This window comes from Lacerta agilis, chromosome 6 (assembly GCF_009819535.1).
Source record: "Lacerta agilis isolate rLacAgi1 chromosome 6, rLacAgi1.pri, whole genome shotgun sequence".
NCBI lineage: Eukaryota > Metazoa > Chordata > Lepidosauria > Squamata > Lacertidae > Lacerta > Lacerta agilis.
In genome coordinates, this window is record NC_046317.1 from 77,680,750 (window position 1) to 77,701,847 (window position 21,098).

The window sequence follows — 21,098 nt, forward strand, 5'->3', positions numbered from 1 at the left end:
TTTGTCAACTGATCCTTCCAAAAAGACATATGGTGAGCTATTGGTTATTGCATGGGTTAGGTAATTACTGCTTGATGCAAAACAGGCATAGCATCCCTTACCCTAGCTTGTGTGCTGGTGGCGCAAGGCGTCGAGATATCTGTGCCGACAGTTCTCTGTGCCAGGTGCTGCCTTTGCGTTAGCTCAGTTGGGTAGAGCGTGAGAATCTTAATCTCAGGATCGCGGGTTCGAGCTCAACGTTGGGGAAAAGATTACTGCAATGCTGGGGGTTGGACTAGATGACCCTCGGTGTCCCTTCCGACTCTATGAGCCTGTGATTCCTCCGCCCGAGGTGGCTGCCCCACCCTGGCCCCGATTGGAGCCGCCGTCCAACGGCATCTGGAGAGACACAGGTTCCCCACCCCTGCGAGGGGGAAAGAGGCAAAATCGAGGGCGATACGGGGCGCCTCCGCTCGGCTCTCTCCCCCTTTGGGCGGGGAGGAGCAGCAGTTCCACGCCGCCGCCGCTAGGGGGAGCCCCGAGCTCGCCCCGCGGAAGACCTGCGGCCCCAGGAAAAAAGGGAGCCGCTTCGGATCCGGCAGACTGCGCTTGGCTGCGGCGGGATCCCGAGCCGGGGTTGGAGAAGCCGTTACCCGCGGCCTCCGGGCCCAGTCGACTGTCGGCAGCGGCGGCCGCCATGAGCACCGCGGCGGCCTCGGAGCGGGGGGAAGCTTCCGCCTCGTCGACGACCTTGCCCCCCTCAGCTGAGGTGGAGGAGGAGGAGGAGGGAGGCGGCCACGGGGAGCCCCAGATGAGGGCGGAGGAGGAGGAGGAGGCGGAAGAAGAGGAGCGCGAGGCTCGCCAGTTCGCCCTCTACCTGGCCCCTGAGGCGGGGCGCGAGGAGGTGCGTGGGCGGTTAACGGCCGCGGCTGCAGGGGTCGCCCGCGGCGGGGAGAGGGGGGAAGCGTTGCTTAGCTACGGTGGTGGGAAGGACAGGTGGGCGTGGCGCAGCGGTGGGGTTCCCGCCAAAATATTATTTTGGGGGGCGGGCGGGGTTGGATTTGTTTGTCTCTGGCGGGATGTGTGAGGCGTATTGGGAATTTGGAATCCACGCTACGGGGGGGTGACGCGTGTCTGTGGTGGGTGTATACGTTCACACACACACACAGATAGATGCCAGTTTTTGTATCCTATAATATTATTTTGTGTGTGTGTGTGTGTGTGTGTGTGTACCACACAGATACAAACACACACGATAGAATACTAAACTAACAGTAAGATCCATTTGGGATGGACTCTGCTTCCTTGAAGGCTTTTATGCAGAGGTTGGATAGCCCTCTGTCAGGGAGGCTTTAGCTGCGATTCCTGCATTGCAGGGGGTCGGACTAGATGACCCTTGGGTCCCTTTCAGCTCTACCCTTGTGAAATTCTATAATTCTAAGCTAAGCCATAACAAAGGGAAGCTGTGGGGTGGGGATGCATTCAGAGTTGAGGCACAAATTTGGGTCTTATTTTCCTGGCAGCCAGTGCAAATAGAGAAAATACACAAGGTAGCATTATTTCCCTTGTTCCACAATGGTATTTTTTTTTTGCGCCTGCCAAAGACATTCTTATTTAGACAAGCCTACGCAGATAATTCGAAAGTTTGTATGAGTTTTAATTCATTTTAATCTATTCTGGTATTGACTTTCTGTATGCTTTTAATTAGGGTTATAATATTTTAGGTGATCATTTTATTGTGTTACCTTTTTTGTAAGCTGCTTTGAGGTTTCTTCTACAACAATCAAGTAGTATATAAGATGTTAAATAAACAAACAAATAAGTACACTCAACTCCCACTTGGTGGGACAACTTTTCCTGATTTTTTAAAATGAGAATCTTTATATAAAGGAATGTAGTCAACAACATTTTATGTAACTCTTAAACCCACTCACAAACCCTGTTCCAAAGGCAGCTTCTTATAGCAGCTGTCCAGAAAGGCAGTCTTAATTCTGTAAAAGCAATTCTGTGTGGAGCCAAAGTAATTAACTTGAACTAAACAAAATAACAAAATAAAAAAGTCATTCCAGTAGTACCTTAGAGATCAACTAATTTGTTCTTGGTATGAGCTTTCGTGTGCTTTTAGTACTGTATCTGAAGAAGTGTGCATGCACACGAAAGCTCGTACCAAGAACAAACTTAGTTGGTCACTAAGGTGCTACTGGAAGGATTTTTTAAAATTATTTTTTTTGACTATGGCAGACCAACACGGCTACCTACCTGTAACTGTAATTTGAACTAGTTATAATAATAATAATTTATTATTTGTACCCCGCCCATTTGGCTGGGTTTCCCCAGCCATTCTGGGCGGCTTCCAACAGAGATTAAAATACATGAAAATTTACTGGTAGCTTTCTGATGGTTTGTCTTAATACATACCGGTAGATGCTGCGTGGAAAATAATTGAGGAATGGATAGTTAGCATGTCAGGCAAAGAGGTTCTGCTATACACAAACTTATTTGACACTGCTATTTTTAGAAGAACAGATAAATAAACTGGGAGCATGTGTGATTGGTGAAGGCAGCCTTTATCTTTTCAAATCAAACCACTTTATTATTTAAGATTTCTGCCCCACCTCTTCTACCAAGCTGGGCTGTCTGGGTGGCTGAAATTCAAAGAAAATCTCAATGCAGTAAAAAACAACAACTACTTAGTAAAGCTTAATCACATTTTCTTTTATAAAACAGCTATGAACACCACCAAAGCTGACAGCCACCTTCCCTTCAGTGCTTGTTGAGGTATAGGAAAGCTAAAGAATTCCCAACGCAGAGACACATCTGCTTGCAGATGTCAGTTAACATTATATATATAAAAATTATATCCTAAGGTTATAGTGCTGTGCCTGTTTATCTAGAAATAATACAAGAAGTTGCCTTACACAGAGTATAAGATGTTTATAGATGCCAGGGATGGAAACTGGGACCTTGTGCTTGCAAAGTATGCTGCTGTATGCACCCAAACTTGCTTCTGTGTCAGCATGTATATAGTTGCAGTATAATTTTTTTTATTTGTTTATTTAGAGTGTTTGTAACTTGCCAGGAGGCTCCCAGAGTGGCTTATATCCAGTCATTTAAAATAGGACAGCCCCTGTTCTTAATAGTTTTAAAGACATGACATAAAAGGGAAAGGGACAGGGAGGAAAGATAAAAAAGCAAACTCAGGTACCAGTTATTTAAATTAAATAGCAGGTTTATAATGACAAGTTGGGATAGAAACAGTTCAAGAGCAGGAGGTATCTGTCAGTGGAGTTGAGAAAATACCAAATTTGTACTGTCACAGGTAATACACCCTGATTCCTTTCTGTGTTGGCATTCCATCTGCTACAGTTAGACAACTAGGTGGGGACAGACACCACAAAGAGCAGTGCCCAGGAGTTGGCAGTGCTACCTTTTGTTTATCTGTGATATGAAGCAAGAAGAGGTGAATCAACAGTAGCAATCACTCCTTGGGTGGAGCAACTGCAGCAAATTGCTGTTGCAGATGGTGCTGCTGCTAGAGCAGTGTTTTTCAACCTTTTTTGGGCAAAGGCACACTTGTTTCATGAAAAAAAATCACGAGGCACACCACCATTAGAAAATGTTAAAAAATTTAACTCTGTGCCTATATTGACTATATATAAAGTAATTTTTCAATTTTTCCCACGGCACACCAGGCAACATCTCGCGGCACACTAGTGTGCCGCGGAACAGTGGTTGAAAAACACTGTGCTAGAGCACATCTGCACAGTATATCTGAAGGGGTTCATACTGCAACAGGCCAGTGGCCAGAGTTGACAGAAGTTGTAGTTCAGCAACGTCTGGGGGGGCTGTGGCTTAGCCACCTCAGATCAATTAAACCATACATAAGGAACGAGAATAAAAAGAATACAGCAAAAACAATAATAAAATAGAAGGGGAAAGAGAAATCCATTAGCTTTGAAGGTTGCAAAAGATTCGTTGTTTATTGTGTTTTTGTGTGTGTTAATTTGTCTTTCACCTAATAGTTATTTTTAATGCATATTTTAACAGATTCACATTAAATAACCACATACAGATGTTTGAAAATGTTCTGTGTGTTTAATGTACGGTACTTTGACAAATACAAACCTTCAGAGTCACTAGGAGAAAGATGAACGAATGAGCTACAGGTTCAGCATCTCTCTCCTGTTTTTGTGATTTGCAGCAGTATTGTTGAATGTGCCCAGACTGGCCCAGGGAGAGAATAGGATGAAGGCTGTGTTGGGGTCCATGCTCCCCCCTCCCCGCCTTCTCATTGTATCTTAAGGGTTCATTCCATGGTGGCTGCAGTGCTAAGTTGTATAGTTGAAGCTGTGTTGCTTTATTTGTGCCTTTTAGACCCTGCTTTTTTTTACTCTGAAGTGACCAAGTGAATCCATATACGGTAATTCCAGTACCATGGCTACTAACTACAGAGTGTACAGATCTATCTTGGTAAAAAAAGAAGTCTAAATGCACCTTGGTTCTGTCTGAATTGAATGTGATACAAATGTGCCTTTGACCCCTCCAGTTGGGGGAATTGCAGGGTTCGTGTGGTGCCACATATAGAGATGCTAAAGCCCTTTGTGCTACAGTTTTGGGTCTTACATGACTGAAATGTGTCACTTGGCATAGAACTGTGCACAGTTACTAATTTTTGAATTGTGTACAATTTCTGTCCTGCCCCTGAAATGTTGTTTAATATACAGTCGTACCTTGGTTTTTGAACAGCTTAGTTCTTGAAAGTTTAGGCTCCCAAACGCTGGAAGTGAGTGTTCCAGTTTGCGAACTATTTTTGGAAGCCGAATGTCAGACGGGAACTTCCTGCAGCCAATCAGAAGCAGCGCTTTGGTTTCCAAATGTTTTGGAAGTCGAATGGACTTCTGGAACGGATTCCATTTGACTTCCAAGGTATGACTGTATGTGTAAGTCACATGTCTAATACTGCTCAAGGCAATGTACAGAACGATGCCAAGGATGTTAAAATATTGTATGAATATTGTATGTGCAGAATCTCCTTAATGATTTAATAGTGTTCTTTTTTTAATCCAACTCTCAGACAGGAAGGATACACAAAATCCCCAAGGTTAAAATATTGAAACATGTAACTCGGCATGTTTCCATAGGAACCAATCTCATTATATGATTGGATCTCAAGATTCTCCAGGTGTGAAGCTATAGGTTTCCTGCAATGGATTTGATGTAGATTATACTCCTTGGATTTTAATCTAAAAATACCATGGCTCCAGCTTTTCAATAAACTTTTTCCTAAAATGGAAGCTGAAAGAAACATCAAATACTCCTTGCTTTTGACTTAGACATTGCTATGGGTAAAACGCTATGAACTCTCATTAGGAACATAGGAAGCTGCCTCATACTGAGTCCGACTGTTTGTTTGTCTAGCTCAGTATTGTCTACACTGACTGGCAGCAGCTCTCTAGGATTTCAGGCAGGAGTCTTTTCCTGTCCTACCTGGAGATGCTGGGATTGAAGTAGTGACCTTCTGCTTGCAATGGGCTGTACCACTGAGCTATGGACCTTCATTTCAGTATTCATTTTGCTGTGGTTTAACCATGGTTTTGTTTCCTATACATACATTCTAGTGTTCTTTTTCATAGAATCTATAAGCACTAGAAGTAACTGACATATCATGTAGTTGAACCTCATGCTTGCAAAAGTATACTTGCTCTATTTTAATTTCAGGAAGTGGTGAAATAATGTAGTAAGTACCAGTATAGGCTTTAGCAATGGTATGATAGTGCTGGTATCTTATATTGTATTGTATTGTATTGTATTGTATTGTATTGTATTGTATTGTATTGTATTGTATTACATTACATTACATTACATTACATTACATTACATTACATTACATTACATTACATTACATTATATTATATTATATAGCAAACAAGCTGCTGGCACAAGCTAAAACATTAATGCAACCTGCCACTGCTGTTGTTTTCTGATTCTCTTCCATTTGAGTTTTTGTTAATGGGACTAAATGAGCAATGCCAAAGACAGGTGAGAACCTAAGGCCACATACCCACAGTACTTGCACATTTTGAGTACTTGCAAGATCTCCCCCCCCCCTTTGCATGGATGACAGAATAATTTAAAATGGGTGTGGTCCCAGTTTGTGAGAGTAGCAAATCTGTTCATTGTTTTACAACTCTTTCTGTTTTTAGTCTTCCTTGAAGTGAAATTCTGTGCTTTTCAAAAGGTTCTCACCAGTAAAAGGAAGCATAGTCCATACAGTCAGCAAAGCTGGGGCAGTGTTTTTCAACCACAACTCTGGTGTGTTGTCTCTCATCAGCTATTTCTCTTCTATTCTGTGTGTCCGTGTTTTTGTAACGAATAACTGCTACATGCATTTGATCATTTCCTCCTCCCTCCCAATTCATTTTCCTTTTGTGCCATGCCTTTCCAGATTGTAAGACTGAGGTCAGGTTCTGTGTTTTATTCTTTTTCTTTTTTGCAACCCGTATTGCCACTCTGGGAGCCTTTTCTGGCTGAGCAGTGGAATAAAAAATTATTTAAATAATAAAAATACCATGATTACTAGCTAGCCGGAATTAAATAAATATTTTCATTTGTGATAGATTGTGTATGTATTTATATTCATGCAATAACCGAGTTCAAGAATAATTTTGAAACAGGTTTTATTTATATTATTCTAGCTTTAAATCTTCAACATCTCACCAGCAACAGATAAGACTGTAATGCTTGGGAAAGGAAGATCTATGAATGTGTTTGGCTGTTTGCATGTTTCAAGCAGTTTTTAAATTAAAGTTTTCCATATTTGCACAATTGTGTTGCCATGTCTCTTTTTCTGCGCCTTTGGATGCGGCAGCTATTTTGTGCTGTGCCTCACTGCATCGTAGCCATTTTATGTTTGGTATACAGAATACATTCTCAGAAATGTGCCCATAACCCTGAGAAGGTCAGCAACCAATAAATTACAGCAATGCACTCGATGTGCACTTTTCCTTTAAGTTGGCTGGAAGCTGCAGCTGGTGCAGAATGCAGCAGCGAAGTTGTTCAAGGAGGAGTCCTTTCACCAACATGTAACACCACTGGTGAGAGAACAGCACCGACTTGTCAGTAAGCTAGCGGGCCAAGTTTAAAGTCTTTCTCTTAGCAAATAAAGCCCCAAGCAAATTGGGATCACTATGATTTATATGCCTCTGCCTGGTCACTTGGATCTTTGAAATAAATGCTCTTAAGTAGTGCTGCATGCTCTTAATTCCACACAAAAAAAATGGCTTTTAGTGTTGTGTCGCCTGCTATTTGGAATTTGCTCTCAGTGAATAGTAGTCATGTGCCTACAGTATTGGCATTTAGGTGTCTACTTAAAACATATTTGTTTGCCCATGCTTTCCCTAAGAAGTGATCCAGTTAAATTGAGTTGTTATTCTGATTTGTTGAGTTCTTGATGTACCATATTTTCCAGCGTATAAGACGACTGGGTGTATAAGACGACCCCCAACTTTTCCAGTTAAAATATAGAGTTTGAGATATACTCGACCGCAGATTCTCCACCCGGCGTATAAGACGACCCCCAACTTTTGAGAATATTTTCCTGGATTAAAAAGTAGTATTATACGCCAGAATATACAGTAATCTTATTAATCATTTTATATTGTTCACTGCCCATATTGGTTTCTTTTAATGTTTGGTGATATAGAAATCTGTATAGAAATAATCAGAATATTTCTTTGAATACTTGCACAGAGACATTATAGGAAGTGCCTTCTTCAAATAATTCCCTATGAATACCTTTTGTTTCCTTGTTTTAAGATAAAGCTATTGGTTTACCTAGATGTTTAGGTGCTCTGATAGGTGTTGTCTACACATTTAAAGACAAGTCTGCAATATCTCACATTGGTGGCAATGTTTCAGAACTGAAAAACTTTCCATCAACAGATTTTCTAAATCCCTTCAGTCTTATAGTTTTTCATCCCCATACTATAACTATTGTGTTTTAATCCCAAGGGGTAATAACTCTGTTGCAAAACCGCTATATGAAATTATAAAGAGGGTTTTGATCTTGAACAGTGGGCAACCCTAATTCACTTATTCTGTATTAAATCCTTGCACTGATGGAATGGGTTAGTTGGATACCACCCTTAGTCCGTACTGGGGCAGGAAGTTTGCTAAACTGGTCCCAGCTTGTTTAGGGCCTGAAATGTCAGCTTCAAATCTTTGAACTTGGCTCGGAAGCTAATAGGCAGTCAGTGTGGAACTTAATATGATTTTGGAACGATGGTTAACACAGCAACCTCAGTTAGCATGAGCCATGGTTAAGGCAAGGTATCCATGCTGGCATGAGGGCAGTTTGTGACAAAGCTACCAGCCTTGGTCAACTGTGGTTAAGACTCAGACCATATTATTTATGGGTTAAGTTGGGAAATGCTATGGAAAAAGTAATTAAATTAATGGTTACTTGCCGACCCTGAGTGGGGTAGGCTATAAATCTGAGGTTGTATCCCAGGTTGTCTACACCAGTTCTAAGATGATCCAGAGGTGGGTAGAGAAAACTAGTTTTCACCAGGATTCTCTCTTTATATTCACTTCAAGACCCTAAGTAACCTGTTCAATTTTTAAAGTGCTCAAACTTTTACAAGTGTGAATGATTGGCTGCTGAGAATGTTAACTCTGAAATTGTCTTCCAAAGAGCAAATTTAGAGAAAATGTCACCATTCTATAAGTATACACAGAAGAGGTTCTAAACTTCCATCAGCACAAAAGAGAGAAGGTAGATGTTGCGAGTGGCCAAACCTCCTCTCACTTCTTTTCCTTTCCACAACATGCTGTCCCAAGAGTTTCTGGTGCTTTTGCTAATTATACAATAGAAATACTTCCTTGGAAATCCCACTCTGAAAGAAGTAAACACCCAAGTTTAAAAGCTCAACTAAGATTTGTATTTGTCTTAAATTGCTCTCAAGGGTGATCACTGTAAAATGGAGAAATAATTTGGGTTCTTTAACAGCACCATCAGCTTAAATGTGATTTCCATTTTTAAAAATTGATCTGTGCTTGGACAGTAGACCTATGTCTCAGCAACATACCAACTATAATGTGTGCAGACTGACCAAGCAGCAGAAATACTCAAAATGTGAAGGTATCTTATGCTTGAGAATTGCCATGGGCCTTCTTGAAACTTCAGAGGCGATCTGTTTTGAAAATGTAGCCTATTTCTTGAAAGACCTTGATTTTGTGCCTGCATGCCTGTACATGACACTTAATTGCTAAATGGCAAATGATTATTTTATTTGATTACCAGTGTCTGATTTTAATAGCTGAGTGGCATCGCTGAACTTTATTGAAATGCAGACCGTGCTAATGTCTATTCTTGGAAGGCGATCACCTCGCTCTTTCATAGATGCAACTTCCTTAAGATTATTTGTTTGTTTCCAGGTGAAAGAAATAGAGGAGTCTATAGAAGAGATGTTAATAAGACTGGATGAGTTCTGTGGCATGACTGATCTGGTATGTACTTAGCTCCACCTCTGTAGACCTTGAACACTGTAACTGTTGTCTCTGTTTGGCTCCTGTGGAGGCCATCTTGTGAGTGTTTCAGAAGCCATGCAGCTCAGGCAAGGCAGCAGGCAGCTGTGGTGACGGGAGGGAGGGAACACGCTCTCTCTCTCTCTCTCTCTCTCTCTCTCTCTCTTCCCCAGGCAGCCATCTTGATTACAACCTTCCCTGAAATGGTTTTTTATTGCAGCGATGGTTTAGCCACAAGGTGGCACTATGGCGCACTAATATTTAAGGGCCTAGACTAGTGCTCTCCGCTTGTAAATTTAATGTGCTCCTTACAACACACACACACACAACCCGAGGAACCTAGATCATCCCCATGCCTTTCTGGCTTTTGTTGTTTAAGCACTCTGACAGGTTCATCTTTCCCCCCTGTTCTGTATGTTCCCTCTTCTAGATTTCCAGAGAAGTTAAAAGTCCAGTGGCATTCAGTGCAACAGGTACCCAAAGGTCATTTTGGGAAAAAGTTGCTTGTGAGCACTGCTGCCCTTATTATTTGGTGGGGTCGCAAAGCGCATTTCTCAGGAGGTTCCATGCTGACCTGTCACGATGATTGGCGTCCCCCCAGTTGATGGTTTAAGACTTGGGGTGCGGTGGCTGAATAAGAGCTTTGATAATAATATAGTCATCTGGTTGCCACAAGGTGCAAACTCATTTGAGACAAAATAGTGATAAGCTGTAATTGATAAGAATGCTATCAGCATCTTTCCTCACCACTGCTGTCTGTATATGCAGTGCATTTGGGAATGCTTAGGAGAAGTGGAATTGCTGTATGTTGTCACAGCAGCCCAACTTGGCTCCTTTTTAGTAGGAATTAGTTAGGCAAGTGCAAATGAAGAAAATTATGACATGTCTTGAACCCACCCAAAGCAGCAATGCTGCAGCAGCTCTTCCCAATAAAGACATCAAATATTTTTGTAACATAATTAGTACAGTGGTACCTCAGGTTACAAACACTTCGGGTTACAGACTCCGCTAACCCGGAAGTAGTACCTTGGGTTAAGAACTTTACTTCAGGATGAGAACAGAAATTGTGTGCTGGCGGCAGCGGGTGACCCCATTAGCTAAAGTGGTACCTCAGGTTAAGAACAGTTTCAGGTTAAGAACAGACTTCTGGAACAAATTAAGTACATAACCAGAGGTAGCACTGTATGTTGAAACAGTAAGTTAGCCTTCTGTTTAACTATTGCCATCCGGCTTCTGCCACCTCTAAATTCCCTGTGACATCTGCAGCTCACAAAATCCTAATTTCCCACTTACCTGGAAGTAAGCCTCGCTGAATTGAATGGAGTATACTTTTGAGTAATCATGGATAGGGTTGTGATACTAGTCTAAATGTTTACATAAGTTGGAAAGCAGTTGTGTGATTTGAAGAAACAAAACAACTCTCCATAGGTGAGTAAATTAAAATCCTGCTTCTTTTTAAATCTGATTTTTGGTTTCCAGTGCAGTTTTGCCATTTCTTTTCAACACTTATCACATGCAGACAGCATTTTTACACTGCCTTCATTTCAAAATTTTGGTTAACAGTAACAAGCAAAAACAGTGACTATTGCAGCAGGAGAAAATTACAGTGGAGGTTAAAAGCCTGGGAATCTAACAACATCTGCATTCTTGCCAGGCAAACCTCCATAGGGAGAGGGCTCTGCAAGCAAGACACTCCACAACTAAAAGGCCCTCTCCCATTTGCTTCAAATGGTGGCGGCAGCACCCAGAATAAGGCCTTTGGGGAAGATTTTAGTGTACAGGCTGGTTGATACAAAAAAAATCCTTCTAGTAGCACCTTAGAGACCCACTAAGTTTGTTATTGGTATGAGCTTTCGTGTGCATGCAAACAAACTTAGTGGGTCTCTAAGGTGCTACTAGAAGGAATTTTTTTATTTTGTTTCGACTATGGCAGACCAACACGGCTACCTACCTGTAACTAGGCTGCTTGATGTAGGTGAAAGCATTATCCAGGTCCCAAGCCATGTAGGGCTGCCTTTAAAGGGTAAGTACCAGTGCTTGGAATTGTGCAAACCACTATTCTCGGGACTTTAAAGTTATGTTACTCATAACAGCTGGAACAGGGGCAGTGTTGCTTACTCCCCTGTTACTGATTTAATGTTGCATTGAATGCGGAAAATTGATTCAACTCTGCAAGTGGCCAAAGGTTTATTCTGATCAATCTTATAGTGCTTTAAGTTTCAAGCTTGGAACTGTTCAAACAAAATGGTTAGAGTTTGTGGTTCTAATATTTTTGCAAGTTTGAGGGCCACTGAAGGAATAGCCACTTCTTTTTTCATTTTCACTATAGGGAAAGTTTAATTGAAACTTTTGCCTATACTGAGTTTTGAGGTACACTTCATTTTATTGGCATTTAAGCTATTTGAAACTTTCAAAAATCACTTAAGTTGGTTCAATAAACTGAGTGCTCCCTCAAGATCCCGCCCCCATTCCTTTCCTCAATGGGGGTTTGTTTGCTTGCTTCATCTTTGCTTTACCCATGAAAACATTTTTGGAGAATCTGAAGTATGAATAATTAGGCTGTATAGAAATTATTGACCTGATCTGGCAGCATCAAAGCATTATGCTTAGTCTGCTGAATTTGTGCTTGGCAGTGCTAAATACCTGTAGTGGCAGCTTCCTTTCAGCAGTGTATGAAATAGTATCCAATAAAATTTCATGTCATCTTTCATATTCATTCCAATTTTTGCACATAAAAACAAACCAAGGGATTTATAGTCTTCTGTTTGTTGTCATGAAGAAATGGATGCATCATTTTAATTAGTGCGTCAATAAAACATTTTACATTAATTTGTTTCACTACTTTCAGTATCCTGTTTCTCTGGGTATGTTTAGTTGTTAAAATTATTGGGCTCAATGATTCTTTATATATTAGCATAAATTTGTTGGTTCCTATGATTTATGAAAATCCTAACTTTAAACAATCTTTGGGCAAAGATGTGGCTGAACTCATAGTGCTGGTTATATAAATATATAAAATGAGATCCATCACATTAGACATGTATGACATCAGATTTTCTTTACACAGCCATACATTTTTATCAAATTAACATATTTGTGGATGTGAGAGCCTTGATCAGCAGGGTGTGTGAAACAGAACTAATCAGCAAAGCCTCTTGTTTTGAGGGTTTTAGAAAACAGCCTACTGATGTAATGATTTCTAGCCCAGGGAAGCTAGATTTGCTGAACATCGTAAACCTGGTGAGACTTATTTCATTTAATCTACGAAGCAGAAGGGTTTAGATGTAGAATGGCACACTAGGCTGTTTTATACCTAAGTCCATCTTGGCATCCATCAGTCATGTTTTGGGATCTCTACATCTTTGCTTTCGTTTTTTTGGTTCCCTCCTGATGGTGCGGCATATGGTTCACCAACTGGGAGTTGTAGACCAAAACGTCAGGAGGCCACTGGGTCTGTGAAGGCTGGTTTAGTGTTACTTGTGAGCCAGTCCTATGTTTTTGAAGTTGACTTGTTTCCACAAGCCATAATTAAGACTACAGTGGTACCTCCGGTTATGAACTTAATTCATTTTGGAGGTCCATTCTTAAGCCGAAACCGTTCTTAACATGAGGCACGCTTTCACTAATGGGGCCTCCTGCTGCTGCTGTGTCGCCAGTGTGTGACTTCCGCTTGCATCCTGGGGCAAAGTTTTCAACTAGGGACATCTATTTCCGGGTTAGCGGACCTCATTAACTGAAGCATTTGTAAGGAGGACGGTATGTAACCTGAGGTTCCACTGTACCACAGTTTGCCTGAGTGTGAATGTCACAGCAAACTGGTTGGTCTAAAACAGAAGTGAAAATACCTAGCGTAATTGTTGTCGCCATGTTGGCTGGGAAGGGCAGGTTGTGCAAGCTTGAGGCTCACTGCAGGAAATATGTAGACACAAAAGAGGAAAGGGAAAATAGAACCGTCATTCAGTCTCAAGACAGGCAGACCCACACACCAGCACACACAAAGACTTTACTGCCTTCTCTCATCCTGTGTCAGATCAGTGGGACAAAAATAATGTGGGCAAGAAGAAACAAAAATATCAAGCGATGTTTTTTCTAAAAGTATTTTGAAGTGACAGATATCCTCCTCTTTATCAAAATAATAATAATCAAAGGCATTCTCTCCCATGTAGCAGTGGCAACTTTCTCACATTGGTTGTTTCCCTGATAAACACAGAACCCTCTGCTCTCTCTTCTCACCCACCCACCCAATACCAATTGCACTAGTTAGGAGGACCTACCTTGCTCAGTTTGTTTTGGCTACTCCCGTCTCCCAGAGAAAAGGGGTTATCTTATTTTTCAAGAACCTGCCATGGGGGAAGGGAGGAGGGAAGAGAAGATCCCATCAGAGTTCACAACACTCTCCCTTTATCTAAGAGGGGAGGATAGAATGGAATTTCTCTTTTAGCAAAGGGGGTGCAAGGGTGAGGAGTAAATAAGGGCTTGCTGCATATTTCTATGTTGGTTTCTTGGTTGGTATGGTTCTTAATTCAACCTGCTAATCTCTGGCAAAAAAGGTGTTCTACTTCTTGAGGAACAGATTTCTGCATTGCAGGGGATTGAAATAGATGATCATCGTGGTCCCTTCCAACAGTATGATTCTATGATTCTTGTACTGATTATGCATTTCTCCATCTGGAGGAAGATGCCTGTTTTGACCTTATAGGGCTTGCCTTCAGTGTTCTTCTGTAGATTAATATCTTTTGTCTACATTTCAAACTGCATTTCTTTTCAATATACTTATGTTGGCTTTGCAGAAGGCCTTTTGAGGTTGCTTCTTTCAACATTAACAAGCAACCTTCGCTTGCTTACCTTTGGTAAATTAAGGGTCAGTTTCTAACCTCTGCTCTGTTTCCTTGTCCTTGAACCAATGGTTTTTAAATATTTCCAGACAGCTATGCTTTGTTTGCTGCTGCAAAAACAACAGAGTTCTGAAGCACCTTAAATACTAACATTTTTATTATAGCATAAGATTTCATGGATTAGAGTTTATGCCAGGGGTCAGCAAACTTTTTCAGCAGGGGCCAGTCCACTGTCCCTCATACCTTGTTGGGGGCTGGACTATATATATATTGGGGGGGGGGGGGTTGAACAAATTCCTATGCCCCACAAATAACCCAGAGATGCATTTTAAATAAAAACACACATTCTACTCATGTAAAAACACCAGGTAGGCCCCACAAATAACCCAGAGATGCATTTTAAATAAAAGGACACATTCTACTCATGTAAAAACATGCTGATTCCTGGACTGTCCGTGGGCCAGATTTAGAAGGCGATTGCACCAGATCTGGCCCTCAGGCCTTACTTAGTTTGCCTGCCCATGGTTTATGTCATCATAACTTTGTTTAGTCCGTGAAGTGCTCTGCTGCTTTTGTAAATGTTTGGACAACAAAGACCTGGGTCAAAGGGATGTCAAATGGTGATGATACCAACTTTGTCTGCTTCATATTTTGTTGGTGTAAAGCAGGGTGGGAAATGGGAGGCCCTCCAGATGTTTTATGACTACAACCCCCACTTTCCCTGACCATTGGCCATGCTATGTGGAACGGATGGAAGCTGGAGTCTGACAACATCTGGAGCGCTTCAGGTTCCCCAGTGCTATAGTAAAGAATATGTTATCTTAGCATTATGCAGATTCTTCACTGGATAGCTTTGAAGGCAACTAATTGTCAGTTAGGGAATGCCCAATGGTCACTTGATACACATGACATTCATTCTCCTACAAAGATGCACGGAAAGCCAAATATCTATATTGTTGTGTGAAAATAATGCACATGTGTTTTTTTTGTTGCAAATCCATATGCCCAGATTCAGAAGCAAAGGTAAGGAACCAGTGGTCCTCTCCATGTTGTTGAACTCCCATCAGGTAACAGGAGATGTAGTCCAGCAACATCTGGAGAATATTTGTGTGGTTCTCAATTCATTACGGAGCACCTGATACTGTAGCATCATTGAGGATAAGTAGGTGTGGACTGAATGGGAGGCCATCAGGAGATTTGTATAAGCTAACTTTAAGGAAAGTACACAGTCCTGATATAATAAATAAAGCACAGTAATAGTTCTTCTGTTTATAAATAGTGAGTGAAAGATATCTGGTATTTATTGTTAGTGCTTTCTGATACAGATTCCCCCCCCCCTTTGTCTATACAGATTAGAAGCAGTACATCCCAACTCCTGGATGAGGCAATTCCACTAATTAAAGCCAAGGTGATAGAAATGAACAACATCTATACTAAAGTGGATAAGCTAGAGGTTTGTTATCACATCAAGTAATTGTCCTGAAGATTATGATTGTGAAAGTTCTTTTCTGCGTTTGTGTTGAAGATTTAAAAGTGAGCTTAAAAATCTGGTGCTGATGCCTAGAAACATGAAAACATTATTTAACTCTCTGCAGGACTGATACGATGAATCTTTTAATTCTTGTTGCATGTTTTTTGAATACATTCCTGTTTACATAATCCACTACTATCTCCCAAAACCTTATAAGTATAGGACATTGTAAAAACATGTATTTTAAAGAAGCATTATCCTTATTACATCTCCAGGAAAATGCTGCTTTCGAAAATCCTTTTCTGTACAGATGTAGTGGAGTCCAATAAATTCTAAATATTATTTTCTGTTTTATACGTTGTAATTTTGCTTGGACTAGGAGGAGAATTGGTACAGCCCTCTTCTTTTCACATATCGTACATTGATTTAGCATGACCGTTGCTCACAAAAAACTACTCTGAGTTATTGGAGGAAGCAGGGACCCTGGAGAGATGTTCTTAAAGCTGGGATATAAAACTGAGGCAGCACTAAAACCAAGTTTAAAAAGAGACTGTTTAGCTTTATTTCTCTTCTGAAATTTCTAGGTATTTGTGAAAATGGCAGGACACCATGTCTCTTTCCTAGAAGAACAAGTCCTCGAGGCAGAAAAGGCTCATGCCATCTTTCCCTACACTGTGCAGAAGCTGTTTGGCTCAGTAGCTATACCTTCATTTAAAAAAGTAAGTGTCAAAGTTCTGTGATGCATTGAAGGAGGGAGGATGCCTGTTGAAATAACCTCCTTACAGTTATTTCATTCATCCAGTGTTGCTCTTTGTTTATATTTATTTATTTATTTATTTAGAGCATTTTACCCCAATCTTCAGCCCAAAAAGGGCTCCCAGAGTGGTTTGCATACAGTGGAATAAAGCAATGAAATTATTAACTGCTAACAGGGTGTTGTGGAATGTTGCTATGTACTTCTTTCTTTCCTGGAATTGATGCTTTTTGGCGACGGGTGGAGAATCACTTTTAGAGACACGGAGCCCTGTTTAGAATTGCAGTTTGTGGCCTCAAATGCACTTCCCGATAAAATGATTATTTGGTCCATCATACCACTGCTAGAATTCAAGTCCGCAGCACTTTGTGAACCTGAGACATTGGGATATACCGGTAACCACTATTTTGACCACAAAAGGATGGCTCATATCACTTACCCAAGTACTCTTGAGTATGTACCTTACACACCTCCATTTCTTAATCGCCAGATTAGTCTCTTTTCATGCCAAGTTCTGTGCAGGCATTGCAAAGGCAACCCAAGAAACTATTATCTATCTATTTACAATTTTTTATCCCACCTTTCATCTAAAGAAAGCACTTACGAAGACAAAACCCAATAGAAATTAAACAAAATTTATAAATTTCAATAAATTCATTAGACCAGAAGAGCAGTAAAAAAGAGGACTCCTAAAAGTACGGGAGAATAGCACAGACTTCTCCCTGGCTCCCAAAAGAGAACAATGAAGGCATGAAGTAAACACGTAGTGTTTCAAAAAATGCCATCTCTAATAGTCCTCTCCCTAATTTCTGAAGACTGGGCAATCAGAGAAGGGTCCCCAGAAGCCGACATAATTTGTCAATCAGGTTCATGTGGGAGAAGATGTTCTTTAGGTACTATGGTTCAGGCTGTTTAGCACTATAAATATTGCCACCATTTCTTTGACTTGAGTTCAGAAACAGCACAGAAGCCATTGACAAATCTTTAACCAGTGGAGTATCGTTTTCGTAGCAGACAGTGCTGGTTAAAAGGTTGGCTGCCAAATTTGTTGAAAGTACAAACACTTTTCAGAGATTGCCCCATGTATAATTCATTGTAGCAGTCTATCCTGGATTTTGTTAGAGCATAGTAAGCTGTTGCCAGGTCATCTCTGTGGTGAGATGACTTCATAGTCAGGTTGTTTGTAGGTGAATGTGGTTTTGTGCTGTTCCTTGCTAATGACTCATTTTACCATGCTCTTAAAAGCTCTGCCATCTTTAAACAGAAAAGAATTGTGGACGGATGTCTTATAGTTTAAAATATAATGTATTTCCTACAAATACATTTGAAAGAGCTGTAGAAAGATGAACTTTTTGAGGTTATTTTCACCTTGAACTTTAAAGCAATTTGTCTGCTTTAAAAATAAAATAAAATCCTGTTTAATTTTCTGAAGTGCCAACACAGAGGTCAGTTAATGCGAAATCATTGCTACTGCAGGGATACTTAAAATGGGCTTCTAGCTGAAGTTATGTTGCTCAGGACACATTCATACAGCTGCATAACGTATTTTCGGTACAGCACCCAACTCTGGAAATGCAGAAAGAATGCCATTTTTGCATACTAGGCTAAGTGTTTTGCTTACATAGGGCTGCCATGCAAACGGAAAATCTATATTAGCAAAAATGTACTTTCAAGTTAAATATCCTTCTGCATTTCCCTACACGTTAGCAACATTCACACACTGCATGCCTTACTTCCCAATGCTGAGCATTACTGCTGCTTGCTGAGAGGGATAGTAGTGGGGATGTGGGCAGGAGCATCAGATTGGATAACACCTGATCAATGAATGGTGAACTTTCATGTGTGAACTTGTGCAAAGTTACCACTGCATGAATCGTAACACGTTGACTTATGGTGTCTGTGTGAAACCCTAGCCTTATGTTTACTGTCACTTTTGGGATTAGAAGCAAGTCCAGCATTTAAACATTGCATTTTTATTTTATCCTTCTGCTAAAGAATTCAAAGCAGTGTGCAATATTTTCTACTTGTTCTGTCAACAGTCCTTTGAGATAGATTAGGTTTCTTGTTCACAATATCATACTAGCTAAACCACATTAGAGACAGACAAGGTCATCTGGGCTGTAACAGCTAGGTCAGAAATCCTAGTTCAGTTGACTTTGGAAGTTATTTTTAAAACTTATCTAGCTGTTGCATTGAATTGGAACTGAATGAGTAAAATGTTTTGTTGAAGCCATTGGAACATTAAAGAAACTAGATTTAAGGTTGACTCTGGAACATACCTAAATCTAACTTCTCCTCCTGCTTGTGTATTCAGTACATATGCATCCACACATGTACAGTACATGCAAAACAGTGTAAGACAGCACAACAGTTTAATCTTTCTGATTGCTCACGAAAGAAAAATATTTATCCCAGTCCACCAGAGCACTAGATGCAATAATATTTCGCATCTGGCTCCAGTGTGATGTAGTGGTTAAGAGCGGTAGACTTGTAATCTGGTGAACCGGGTTCGCGTCTCCGCTCCTCCACATGCAGCTGCTGGGTGACCTTGGGCTAGTCACACTTCTTTGAAGTCTCTCAGCCCCACTCACCTCACAGAGTGTTTGTTGTGGGGGAGGAAAGGAAAGGAGAATGTAAGCCGCTTTGAGACTCCTTTGGGTAGTGATAAAGCGGGATATCAAATCCAAACTCCTCCTCCTCCTCCTCCTCTTCTTCTTCTTCAAACCTATGTTGGAAATTATTGCTTTTGATTTGCTTTTGAATTACTGCTAAATGCATTTGACATTTAGAGGAAGATCACTCCCCCATATATTTAGGACATTGTTCCTTTTTATTTGTGCAATGTTTCTGCCCTTTTCTCTTTATTATTTCACTAGTTAATCTTTTCAGTGACAGATCAACCATGCAGGTATGTAATCAAAATTCTAATATGGCTTTTACACTATTTTGGAAGCTTATTCAACAGCTGAATATAAATGTTAATAAAGTAGACAAAGCACTCCATGATAATTTTTATTTGTATTCTGCTGAGTTTTGGTTTTCACACAGACAATAATTTGCATTCTCAGCTCCCTAAAGCCCATCCTCTTAATTCTCCCAAGTTAAATGGAATGTTATCTCACTGCCCATTTTACCCACACAACATCCCTGTGAGGTAGACAAGACAGAAAAATAGTGACTGGTCCGAAGGCTTATGGCTAAGAGCGGATCAGAACCAGAGCTGTCCTTTTTCCAGCCCAAGGGTTGCATTCCCTCATGAGTGGAGGGCCCCCTACAAGCCTCAAGAGCCAGATAGAATAACCTGGATGGCCCCATTTGGCCCCTGGCTTTCAGGTTCCCAACCTGTCCTATATGGTTGGACAGTCTAATACTACAGTATACTGCAGATATTTGGTAGCACTATGGCCATGTTGAGTTGTTCATATTTTGGAGCTCTGTCTATAATAAGTAGATGCTTGTTATCCATATTTCAGCGAATCCCTGGTGTCATCAGTTTGAAAAATATCTTTTTGTTTTGGGAGGAAGGGCTTCTTAAGGCAACACATGAAAGTTTTTGAATTCCACAAATATTGTATGCAAAAAAACAACAACAACCCCAACCTTAGTTTGAAGTTGTGCTTAGGCTAATAAGGGTATGTCAGAAAACCACCACTTGCTTATATGTGGTTGCATGTACTCCCAGCTTTGCCTCAGTTGATGTTGAAGAGGGAGAGTTTTAATTCTCTAGTTTATAAGTTTATAAGTCTGTTTGTAACCAAGCTTTCTTGGTTAGCTTTCTCTCTCTCTGTATAAGTTGGGGGAAAAATTTTTTTTAGCCAAGAGCTTGTCTGCTAATGCATTCTTTACTGACATACTGTTAATCCAGAAGCGGGCAGCTAAGGGAGGGGGCTTCCTCCCCCTTTCTCCTTCTCTCTCTCCTCTCCTTATCTCATACCTGGCTCTGAGTTGAACGAGGAGGCCCCCCTGAATAACTGGAGCTTTCAGTTATTCTGTGAAAGTCAGTATACAGACGCAAGCTTTTTTTCTGAATAGGAGTTTTTCAACTTACTCTGGAGTTCTCAGTTTTCTGAGCTGAAAGTCAGTCTTTTTAACTGATATTTAGACGGAAAGCCTTCTCTGAATAACTGGAGTTCTGGAAGCCTCCCCTGGATAGTTTGATCTTCTTTCTTCTATGTAAGTTTTACCTTCTTCTCTATGCAACTAACCTTCTTCTCTATGCTTTTACCTTCTTCTCTATGCAATTAAGTCCTTTTAACTGATCTTCCTTCTCTCCCTTTTTAAGCCTTATTAAACTGAGATTCTTTCTCTCTCTCTCTAATGCTTTTTAAGTTCTTTTATTTGACATGTAGCTTCTACTGATGTGTAGCATTCCTAGCCTCTCTATAAATGGTATTTAGACTTTACCTGAGTTTGTAAAACTTTGGCTTTTGTCTGTAGCCCCTTTTATTTGATACTATTTGCCTGGCTTTTATTTGATACTATTTGCCTGGCTTTTATTTGATACTATTTGCATGGCCTTTTTAATATTTCTATG

The 21,098-nt window shown here is 40.6% G+C and overlaps 1 protein-coding gene across 1 annotated transcript in view; it reads left to right on the forward strand.

The window, feature by feature from the left end:
• The first annotated feature begins 562 nt into the window (after positions 1–562).
• The window catches only part of BCAS4 (breast carcinoma amplified sequence 4), a 45,014-nt gene continuing 24,478 nt past the window's right edge, over positions 563–21,098 (forward strand). The window contains exons 1-4 of the mRNA XM_033153540.1: positions 563–883; positions 9,415–9,486; positions 15,691–15,792; positions 16,395–16,529. Of these exons, the coding sequence (XP_033009431.1) occupies positions 677–883; positions 9,415–9,486; positions 15,691–15,792; positions 16,395–16,529 (516 nt within the window). The 5' untranslated portion in view covers positions 563–676. The remainder of the gene's footprint in view (positions 884–9,414; positions 9,487–15,690; positions 15,793–16,394; positions 16,530–21,098) is intronic.